The sequence below is a fragment of the Nelumbo nucifera genome, chromosome 5 (genome assembly GCF_055504915.1).
Source record: "Nelumbo nucifera cultivar China Antique chromosome 5, China Antique-T2T, whole genome shotgun sequence".
In the NCBI taxonomy this organism is placed as follows: Eukaryota; Viridiplantae; Streptophyta; class Magnoliopsida; order Proteales; family Nelumbonaceae; genus Nelumbo; species Nelumbo nucifera.
In genome coordinates this window covers 65023959-65036043 of record NC_142653.1, presented here as the reverse complement: position 1 = coordinate 65036043, position 12085 = coordinate 65023959, and the positions used below count along the sequence as shown (strand labels likewise).

General features: G+C 41.9%; 1 protein-coding gene across 8 annotated transcripts in view; it reads left to right on the top strand.

Moving 5' to 3' along the window:
- LOC104587840 (D-isomer specific 2-hydroxyacid dehydrogenase family protein) overlaps positions 1 to 12085 on the top strand; it is a 52378-nt gene that overhangs the window by 28170 nt on the left and 12123 nt on the right. For all 8 annotated transcript variants that reach the window (XM_088887902.1, XM_010245580.3, XM_088887901.1 and 5 more), the window contains one exon: positions 3595 to 3807. In XM_088887902.1, coding sequence (XP_088744028.1) covers positions 3595 to 3807 — 213 coding nt within the window. The remainder of the gene's footprint in view (positions 1 to 3594; positions 3808 to 12085) is intronic.

Sequence of the window (12085 nt, the reverse complement as noted above, 5' to 3'; positions counted from 1 at the left end):
TTAGGTCAAACCAAAGTGGCTCCCACTGACTTTCATAAAGCCAGATTTCGGTGGGCCTAAATCGGCTAGGGTTCCGCACGTAACCTCTTCAGGAGGTGTGGGGTCCACCATTGAGGGAGGTCATCCAATGACCAGGAGGGACACCATGGCAATGATGTGCATTCAGCCATGGTGTGCACAAGAGCCACTATTGAATCTGCATGGGCCAAGCACTTATGGCCCATGAACGTAGCACATCACACATCCATACATCACATGCAGGGAGGAATTGATCCAATCAATTAATTATCTGTAAAAACCCATTTGAAGCCCATTTTGATCCATAATATTAACAATTAATATCATCTAGGTATATGGGCTGAATTAGGGTTACCCAATTCGGCCCATATAGCTTTATCCTTTGAAGTGGACTTTTGGCAGTTTTAACAATTTAAAACTGGGCCTTACAGGTTTGGCCGAATTAAATATCCAATTAATTATCAATCCTTAGGCCCATTAAAAAAATAGGGCTGATATTCAGCCTTGATCGAACCCTAGATTCGGTCCAAACAATTTGAACCAATCTTGGTTTGAATGGGTCTAGGGTTTGATCTTTAGTTAAATCTTTAAATCAAGAAAATAATCTGAAATTAAAGAACTGATGAAACAAAACAAGAATTAGTCAATCTAGGGCTGTTCGTACAATCCATCCTGCAAAACAGAAGTTAGATCACAGAATGCAGTTTCACAAACTGCAAATCGCAGGTAGCGAATGTCCCGTCTGCGAAATCTCCTTCCTTGCGCCGCCATTTTCGATCCAAAAATAAATAGAAAACCTAATTTCTATTATAATTACATCAGATCGAATACCTAATACATTGAGTCTAAAAAAATAAAAAAAATATTTATAGACCAAATGTAATGAGTAAATCAAGAAACTGCAAATCTTGCAGGTTCCCTGCGCAAACCAAGAATTCGATCTCCTCTTGTACGAACAACCCATAAATCAAGAAAATCATAAAGAACTATTCTAAACAATAATCAGATTTATATAAAATTTAATTTCAGATTATTCGCCCATAATTTTGGGAGCAAATTCCCAAAAACACTTATCTGCGCAAATTGGGTAGAACACATTTTGCCCATTTGCACAGGTTCAGATCTGAATTAAATTGATTCAAGATTTGAACCATGGCTCTGATACCACTGAAGGATGGGATATCCATTACATGGACGCCCAAGTCTTGCGGAATGGACTGGGTGAATTTCAAAAAAATTTCTCCCATCTTTGCAGGGAATCGAGTTCCTTATTTTAGAAAAACATATTTTTCAAGGATCAATCTTGAACCATGAACCAAACCAGATCTGAACCAAAAGGAGTAGGAGGGAGGATGTACCTGATACGGAGAATTAGTATCTCCCAATGGAGGTGTTCACGCCCAATGAATGGTCCAAAGACTGCTCCCACTGAAGATGGCGCAGTGCAGGATGGAGTAGAATCAGCAATGTTCTTCAAAAGAACTTGACCCTTCGCAAGAATCAACTGGATGGCAAGTACAACTCCAATCAATCTTTTCCCAAAAGATTGGTATCAAGATCAGATCTTGATTTCTCCCAAGAACTGGAGATCGAACTAAAGGTAATGGCGGCGGCAGGAAGGAGGCGGCAAGAGAGATTTTGCAGAGGTTGCAGAAATCTCTCTTCTGTGATTTCAGCTTTGAAGACAAGAGTCTTAGGTTGCATGTCTAAAGGCTGCCGCCCCCTCCTCCTTTTATAGATTTAAAGGGATCAGCTCCAAATCCTATTAGGAGCTGCTGATCCAAATTATATTTGGATTAGAAGTCCCTTTAAGTGATAAGGGAGAACCCTTATCTTATCTGCAGATCAGATCAACCATCTCCTAATCTAATTAGGAGGCTTCTATTTAGATCTTGGACTCTTTAAGTGGATAGGGTCTAGACCCAATCCTATCAGCTGATCCATCTCAGAATTCGCCCCCCTTTAATTGACTGATCAAATCAGCTCAGTTCGAAATGGGCTTAAGGCCCATTTAAGGTTATGTACTCACTTAGCCTTCCAAACTACTGCCCAGTTGGGTTTCATTGTATGGCGTGGGACTCAAACATTGATCTACACATTAGCCACATGGGTTCAGCCCAGCCTTTGTTACAAGGCCTGGCCGAATACACTGTTATGGACAGTGCACTCCCTGAAACCCATCTTATGGGCTCTATGGGCCCAATACTTACCCTAAGTGGTCCCTGGGCCAAGCCACCTTGTAACACCCAGGGACTGTGGGCAGATGCAAGATTAGCCCATCAGGTATTATCCTCAATGGTCTTACACTTAACCTGTCAGCCCATAATGATCAAACACTGGCCGACAAGGGAGGACCTCTCCCTCGACTGCAAGGAACAGTGTTGCACTCTCTGCTTACATGGATCCCTAGAATTAAAACTTTTTGCAAATCATTTTGAAACCATAACATATATATATATATATCTTGCAAAACAAAATCTCAACAATTGAAATCGGTTGCCGGCAGTCTTGGTTTCCATCAGAGAGTGCATCCCCGATCATTACCTTTGTCCGACAAAGGGGCTGATCCTGTCACTATGATCACCCACTCAGATGAATTCTCGGACTGTCCCAACATACCCAGGTTTTGACCCCCGCTAAGTATCTCACTGATTGGTATATCAAAGACAACCCAATCCGACACCTAGTGTAGTATCATAATCGGGTCTAGGGGTTAGGTGTAACTTTCCAGTTTTGCCCATCTATCTCCAAAGTCCAGGGCATTACTGGAAATCTGGTCCGGTTCAAAGGTTCTATTAATCCTACATTGCATGTGCTTCGGGTCTCACCCTGGTAGCTGAGACAAGCCACCCCAACAGTTGGCAGCACACCAGTGTCAGCCTTGGCACGATAAATCTCCCTAGACTTGCCCAATGGCTGTGAACATTCTAAACTAACACAAGTCTCATTAAATGTCCAGTTTAAGGTTTTTTCACAGAAATACACCACAGGAACATGAATCAAATATGCACTTTTATTCATTTACAATAAATTCATAATGTACATATTTCTGATTGAAACTAAGGGCATACAACTGTCTAACAGTGGTGGCCAGGATGTATTCGGGGAATACCAGGGCCTGGGGCACAATTGTAGCTTGAAATTGTTTATTTTCATGTATCTGTTTATGTTCAGCTTATGCTGTTTCTTTGTACTTCCCCTACTGTCAAAGCTGGCATGTATGGGACTTCTTTTTAAGGCACATAATATAATTACACCGTTATTCATAAAAAAAACAACATATTGGAATTAAAATGCTCCAAGTCTATAGTTAAGAAATGACCAAAAATTTGAAATAGATTATTTAATCTATTTAGCAATGTAACTGTCACTCCACACATGAGATCCAGATCATGCAAAGGTTCTCTTCAAGTTTTTAATACATTCAATAATTTGTTAATGAGCAACATTTATCTTCAAAAATTCTACTGTTTCTCATTAAGAGATTTTGTTTAGTGTCAATAGTAAAGATGCCCAGTAGATATTGTCATCAAACCTTAATGCATCTCTTGCCATATTTTTTCTATCGTTTTCAAGGGGGCTCTTTTGTTAAATATTGCTCGAGGAGGACTTCTAGATTATGAAGCTGTTGCTGATCACCTAGAATCAGGACGCTTGGGTGGCTTAGGCATTGATGTTGCTTGGACTGAGCCGTTTGATCCTGATGATCCAATTTTGAAGTTCCAGAATGTCCTAATTACACCTCATGTTGCTGGGGTTACAGAATATTCCTACAGAGCCATGGCTAAGGTATCTTTAGTCAATCATCTTACAGATTTACTTGGTGTTCTGTTGAATTTATTTATGGTTGAGTGACCAATATTATATTATGGCATTATGGTAATAATGAATGCAATGCCATTTTATATTTGTTTAGACGTTTTCTATTGCACTGTTGGAAATTGGAAGTGAGCCAGCTATATATAACAGTTATTTAGGCTGTGTTTGGTTGCAGTGCAAATAAATTTGCACTGATGCAAAACTATGGTAGTGCAAATGATTTGGGTGCAAATTTTGATTTATTTTTGTTTCAATTTTTTCCTTATTTTATTTGATTGCATTACAAATGAAATAAAATAAGACCGGAAACAGAATAAAGGAAAATCCAAAACAAAATTAAACCAGAATTTGCATTCTTTTCATTTGCACTCCCATGCATTTGAACTAGTACAATACTGCAACCAAACACAGCATTAGGAGTTAATATCACATGCAAAATAACACTTCGAGAGAGATATATACGCTAAGATGGGCACAGATTTAGGTGGAGATGGTGATAGAAGATGAATCTACATGGATGCAATTTTACATCATAATTGTCCAATAGGATTGGGTAGATGTTGAATGACGGAGCAATTGGTTAATGGAATGTAAGCAAAGAAATTGAATTTGAATAATCTTGGACTTGGTTTTTAATGATAAGTATTACTATAAAGTAGTTGAAAATTAAGTGAAGGTTATTGTTAGATTTGATATTACTAGTGGACTTTGTTACCCAGATATGGCAAGTACATAGATGGATGCAAGTGTTGGATATAATTTAAATAGCTGAATACCCTTGTCCAAGTATTTGGGTATCATAGGTGATGGAACACAAGCAGGAATTAACATGTAGTTGAATGTAGTAACAGATTTATTTCACACCAGGAGAGAATTCCCAAAATGATTTCAATATTCTTGTTTCAAGACCTCAAAAGATTAATGAGCTTTCATAGGTAGGTCTTCAAAGACCAAAGACCATTTGGTTGCAATTTTTTTGAAAGATCTTTTCAAAAGCTAGACATTAATAAAAGATGGATTAGATGGAACGAGAGGAGAGAAATTTCAGGCCGACAGGGAAGTGGAGGTTGGAGATGGTTATCGAAGCTAAATATTTCTTATTCGAGCAGGGATGTACAAGAGGTAAGGCATATTTGAAAATCAGAGAAGGTAGTAAGGCAACGATACTCATACAGAGGAAGCATGTTACTGGTTGAAAGGCTTTGTTGATGGAACAGTAAACACTATCAGGGAAGAAGGCTGGAAAAACTCAATGGTCTGTTGTGGGAAGAGCTATGAAACAGTACTGAGAAGGAATGGGAGAGGATGGTTTATCATGGTAACATAACACTTTGGCACTAACAAAAAACAAATGATTTGCATACCGGAAAGACAGAGAGGACAAGGCTATGTTTCCTTCACCAATAATCTTCAAGCGTTTCTCTTGGAAATCGAGAGGAAGGTTGCAGAAGAAACTGATAACAAGCTGCGTGAAAATGTTCCAATGAACCATGGTACTCCGGAGACTAGAAAGAAGCAATGCCTATCTAGTTAAGAAATCATGGTAGCAAGTTCAACTGGACATTGGAAGATAGCACTTGAAGAAGGGAGAGGCAAATGGGAACATAGAATGGTATTAACGACAGATAGGATTGTAAGGGATTGGACGAAAGTCTTAGACACAGTTGCAGAAAGACTGGTCTTAAGAAGGCGATGTTGTCTTATTGCCGTTTGCTGAGAAGAAAGCCATCCTTGATACGGGCGACGAGAAACTGAGTTTCAATACAGTCCAAGTAGATGGAGGACTAATACAAATTCAAAACTGGGTTCCTATTTGCAATGAAGTAGAGCAAAAGTACGGCATCCTCCTGATCAAACTAATAGGGCTTCCCTTTAATCTCTGGAACGAACTGACCTTAGGAAAAATTGTCAGAGCCCTAGGGGGTGTTTCTATTGGAGCTAAACCTGAGAAGCTTGCGTGCTGTGGAGATCAAAGTCGTAAGGATTAAGTCGGAGAACCTGCCTCATTCGTTTGACATACTCTCAGATGGTGCCTGGTACAGGGTTTGGCTCGCATCGGAAGTTGAGGCGTCTCTTTGGGGAAGACGAATGGAGGTAGGAGACGATGGTGAGGTTGTGGGATGGAGCACATGTGGCACCCCGGGGAATGGTGAAGAAACCTGTTGCACGTGATAGAGTAGAAGAGGAGAATGAGCAGTCGTAGGGGGTTACCAATTCATGGACCACATGCCACCATTAGTGGACAACGTGACGACTTAAGGTGTCACTGTTAGACAGTTTTGTATGCCCTTAGCATCAATCAGAATGATGTACTTTATGAGTTTATTGTAAATGAATAAAAGTGCATATTTGATTCATGTTCCCTTGGTATGTTTCTATGTAATACCCTTAAACTGGACACTTATTGAGACTCGTGTTAGTTTAGAATGTTCACAGCCAGTGGGTCGGTCTGGGGAGACCTATCCTGACAAAGCTGACACTGTGGTGCCACCAAGTCGGTTGGGGTGGCCTGTCTCAGCTGCCAGGGTGAGACCCTAGGCACATACAGTGTAGGATTAATTGAATCTATGAACTGGACCAGATTTCCAGTATTGCCCTGGACCTTGGAAATTGATGGGCAAAATTGGAAAGTTGCACCCGACCCCTAGACTCGATTATGATACTGCACTAGGTGTCGGATTGCGCTGTCTTTGATGTACCATTTAGTGAGACCCTTAGCGGGGGTCAAAATCTGGGTATGTTGGGACAGTCCGAGAATTCATCTGAGTGGGTGATCATAGTGACAAGATCAGCCCCTTTGTCGGACAAAGGTAATGATCGGGGATGCACTCACTGATGGAAACCAAGACTGCCGACAGCCGATTTCAACCGTTGAGATTTGTTTTGCAAAGTATATTTTATGAGATATAAAAGTATATATATTATGGTTTCTAAAAGGTTTGCAAAAGGTTTTAATTCCCGGGATCCATATAAGTAGAGAGTGCAACACTGTTCCTTACAGCCGAGGGAGAGGTCCTCTCTTGTTGGGCAGTGTATGATCATTATGGGCTGAGAGGTTAAGTGTAATATCATTGAGGATAATACCTGATGGGCTAATCTTGCATCTGCCCACAATCCCTAGGTGTTACAAGGTGGCTTGGCCCAGGGACCACTTAGGGTAAGTGTTGGGCCCATAGAGCCCATTTGATGGGTTTCGGGGGGTGCACTGTCCATAACAGTGTATTCGGCCAGGCCTTGTAACAAAGGCTGGGCCGAACCCATGTGGCTGATGTGTAGATCAAAATGCTTGGGTCCCACGCCATACAAGGAAGCCCAACTGGGCAGCAGTTAGGAAGGTTAAGTGAGCACATAAGCTTAATAGGCCTAAAGCCCATTTCAAACTGGGCTATTTTATTAGTTAATAATGGGGCGGATTCTGAGATGGATTAGTAGATAGGATAGGGTCTTGACCCTATCCACTCATAGAGTCCAGATCTGAATGTGATTCAGATCTAGAAACCTCGTAATGAGATTAGGAGAAAGCTAATCTAGTCTGCAGATAAGATAAGGGTTTATCCCTATCACCTAAAAGGGGACTTATCCAAATATGATTTGGATAAGTAGCTCGTAATTGGATTAGGAGCTGATATTTTAGGTTAACAAAAGGAGGGGGCGGCAGCCTTTAATACACACAATCAGATTTTTTCTTCAGTGCTGAAATCACAAGACGAGAGAATTTTGCACCCTGCGAATACTCTCTTGCCGCCTCCCTGTTCTTGCCGCCCTGTTTGCCAGTTTGATCTCCAGTTGTGGGAGAAGTCAAGATTCGAAGGACAGAGTTCTTGGAGAAGAACACTGCTGATTCTGCTCCATCCTGCACTGCGCCATCTTCAGTGGGAGCAGTCTTTGGATCCTTCCTTGGGCATGAACACCTTCGTTGGGAGATATACTATTTCTCCGTATCAGGTATAATCCTCTCCTACTCCTTTTGATTCAGATCTGGTTCAGTTTATGGTTCAAGAATGATCATTGGAAATATGATTTTCTAAAATAGGGAATGCGATTCCCAGTTGAAGGGAGAGAAAAATTTTTGAAATTCGCCCCCTTATTCCGCAATCTTTGGGCGTCCGTATGATGGATCTCTCATCCCTTCAGTGGTATCAGAGCCATGGTTCAAATCTTGAACCAATTTGTTTCAGATTTGAACCTGCGCAAATGGGCAGAAGGCGTTCTACCCGATTTGCGCAGATGGGTCTTACAAATGATTAATTGATTGGATCAATTTATCCCTGCATGTGATGTATGGATGTGTGATGTGCTACGTACATGGGCCATAAATGCTTGGCCCATGCTCAATCGACAGTGGCTCTTGCGCAAATGGGCAGAAGGCGTTCTACCCGATTTGCGCAAATGGGTCTTACAGATGATTAATTGATTGGATCAATTTATCCCTGCATGTGATGTATGGATGTGTGATGTGCTACGTACATGGGCCATAAATGCTTGGCCCATGCTCAATCGATAGTGGCTCTTGCGCACACCATGGCTGAATGCACATCATTACCATGGTGTCCCTTTTGGTCATTGGATGACCTCCCTCAGTGGTGGGCCCTACACCTCATCAAGAGGTTACGTGCAGAACCCTAGCCGATTTAGGCCCATCGAAATCTGGCTTTATGAAAGTCAGTGGGAGCCACTTTGGTTTGACCTAAAATTAGAACTAGGGCGTAATTAACTGTTCCCTCCAGCTAATATGAGTGCATGTGATAGGGATATTCATATGATGAACTCTCTAAAGGCCTTCCATCATTAGCATGAGGATGGGTCCTTTAGTAATGATGAAACGCACCAGAAAATGGGCTATCCATTTGCTGTTGGGCTTATTTGAGTGTTTCATAAGATGATAGGGGCGTCATAGACCGATGTGGGAGGGGCTTCCCCAGAAAATGGGAACTCTCTCACGATACCTTGGCGTTCACGAATATAATGGGTAAGCACTCACTGGACAGAAAGGTTTACCTGAAAACGACTCTGAACCTTGTCTGACAGAGGCCAAAGGGAAAGCTCATATGATGAGTGGATATGATCCTTCATAGAAAGGTGGTGGGGTTATGCAGTTGAAACAGTTGGCTCCATGCACCCTATGTGATTTTTTACATTTCCAGAGACAACTTGTAGTCTCCGTCACTGAGAAAGGAGGGAAATCTCAGAGATGAATAAATGGAAATGGAACGTAGATTAAAATCCATATCTATGAAATGAACATGAATCAAATTAGGTTGTAGACTGATGTTTGCTCTTTTATCAGAAAACGGCAAACGGATCATTTGCAAAATTGCTTGATGACAACAAGTTGAAGGGCCCAAACTATGCCGACTGGTACAGGAACCTTATGCTGGTCCTAGCTTCTGAAAAGCTAGACAAAGTGGCAAAGAATCTTGCCTCGGAGCGTCCGAGAGATAGGGCTTCTGAGGCCTGAAGGAGAGACTATCAGGAATGGGAGGAGAAAAACTCCCTTGCCCGGTGTTACATCATTGCCTCCTTGGACAACCCAATACAGAGGCAGTTCGATCAGATCGAACTTGCCAAGGACATATTGGACAGTCTCAGGACGATGTATGAAGAGCAGAATCGTTCTACTCGACAAAAGGTCCTGAAACAGTTCATGACCGCACAAATGACCAAGGGCCAACAGGTTCACGATCATTGTCTTCGGATGATGGGATATATCAACGAACTGGAGGCTCTTGGATCCGGGCTGGACCTTGCAACCCAGATAGATGCTATCCTTAAATCTTTGCCTCCTTCCTTTAATCCGTTCATTATGAACTATAACATGAACAAGCTGAATGTCAGCTTGCAAGAGCTCAACAATATGTTGCAAAGAGCTGAAGAACTGATTAGAAAGGATGAGCCTGTAACTATGCTTGTTGAAACTGGCAAGACAGGCAAGAGAAAGAGGAAGGCAAAGAAGTCTCAGAAGAAAGCCACTAAGGGCAAGAAGCAGAAGAAAGACTAAGCATCGGATGCCTGTCACTTCTGCAAGAAGACCGGCCACTGGAAAAGGAACTGTCCTGCCTACCTGGAATCCAAGAAAGGTAATTTCGAAACTTGTGTTATAGAAACCAATTTATTGGTAGCTTCTGCGTCCTGGTGTATTGACTCTGGGGCTTCAACTCATGGATGTAACTCACTACAGGGGTTCAAGGTAAGCAGAAGGCTGAGTGAAGGAGAAGTCACACTCTACTTGGGGACTACTGCAACTGTTGCAGCCGCAGTCATAGGAACCGTGGAGTTACTTTTTGGAGAAGGAATTATTGTACTGAGAGATTGTCTTTATGTACAAAATTTAAGGAGAAATTTGATTTCTGTCTCAAAACTATGTGTAGATGGTTATTCTGTCTTCTTTAATAATACGATTACTATTAAAAGAAACAACAGATTCATCACATACAGGGAATTGGACAACGGTCTCTATGTTCTACATCCTTCTCTAGAAACTAACATAACCGAAATTACGTCGGCTGAAATCCCCAAGAAGAAAGCCCGTGATACAGTTAATCCCACGTGTCTGTGGCATTACCGACTTGGCCACATCGGTGTTGACCGAATCACAAGGTTGGTAAAGGATGGTCCTTTGGATTTTCTAACTGTAGAAGATCTTCCCACCTGTGAGCCTTGCTTACAAGGCAAGATGACGAAACGGTCATTTAACGGTAAGCCTGAAAGATGTACAGACACTCTTGACCTAATACATACTGATGTATATGGTCTCCTGAGTGTTAGGACACGGAATCAACACGTGTATTTCATCACCTTCACAGATGATTTTTCATGATATGGTTACGTGTACCTAATGAGACACAAGTCTGAATCTTTTGAAAAGTTCAAAGAGTTTAGACAAGAGGTCGAGAAACAGTTAGGGAGAGAAATTAAACCCCTTCGATCAGATCGAGGTGGCGAGTATCTCTCTGACGAATTCAGGGACTACTTAAAGGACAATGAGATAGTATCACAATTATCTCCTCCTGCTACACCACAACTTAACGGTGTTTCAGAGAGGAGGAATAGGACCTTATTGGATATGGTCCGGTCGCTTCTCATACACTCAGAGTTACCCACATCCTTTTGGGGTTACGCATTAGAGACTGCGATTTACGTGCTGAATCGGGTTCCAACCAAATCGGTTCCGAATACTCCATATGAACTTTGAACCGGAAAGAAACCAAGTGTTAGACACTTTAAGATTTGGGGTTGTCCAGCACACGGTAAAAGAACGAGTGCAGACAAGTTGGAATCCAAGACCAGCCGTTGCCTATTTGTAAGCTACCCAAAAGGCTCTATAGGTTACCTATTCTATGACCCAAGTGGGAAGAAAGTGTTATGCAGTTGAAATGCGTAATTCTTGGAAACTGATTACATCTTGGACACCCATCGTCAGGAAGTCGTTCTTGATGAGGAGAGCTTAGGAGCAGTGGGAGATGTCCCACAAGTTCTAGGTAGTGACCAACCTAGAAGATCCACTCGGGTATCCAGGCCACCAGTCCATTATGGTTATGACCAGGATAGTTACCTGGTAGAAACCTTGACTAGTGAGGAGGATCCCGTGACTTACGCGAAAGCTATGTTGGACATAGATTCCCAGAAGTGGGTGGAGGCCATGAGAGTAGAGATGGACTCAATGGAGACCAATGGAGTTTGGACTCTAGTAGATCCGCCCTCCTAGGTAAAAGCAATCGGTTGCAAATGGATTTACAAGAGGAAGAAGGGCCCCGATGGTCGAGTTGAGACCTTCAAAGCTCGTCTGGTGGCGAAAGGGTACACTTAGAAAGAGGGCATCGACTATGAGGAAACCTTTTCGCCTGTGGCCATGCTTAAATCCATTAGGATCCTGTTAGCTGTAGCGGCATACCATGATTATGAGATTTGGCAGATGGATGTCAAAACTGCATTCCTGAATGGAGATCTTACTAAAGATATCTATATGCAGCAGCCGCAAGGCTTCATTGCTGCAGGTCAGGAAAACATGGTATGTAAACTTAATAGATCCATTTATGGACTTAAGCAAGTTTCTAGAAGTTGGAACATCCGTTTTGATTCTACTGTCAAATCGTTTGACTTCAAACAGAATCCAGATGAACTTTGTGTCTACAGGAAGTACAGTGGAGATAAGGTTACCTTCTTGGTTCTGTATGTAGATGACATTCTACTCATTGGGAATGATGTAGGAATGTTAACTACGGTGAAAGTATGGCTTTAACAACAATTC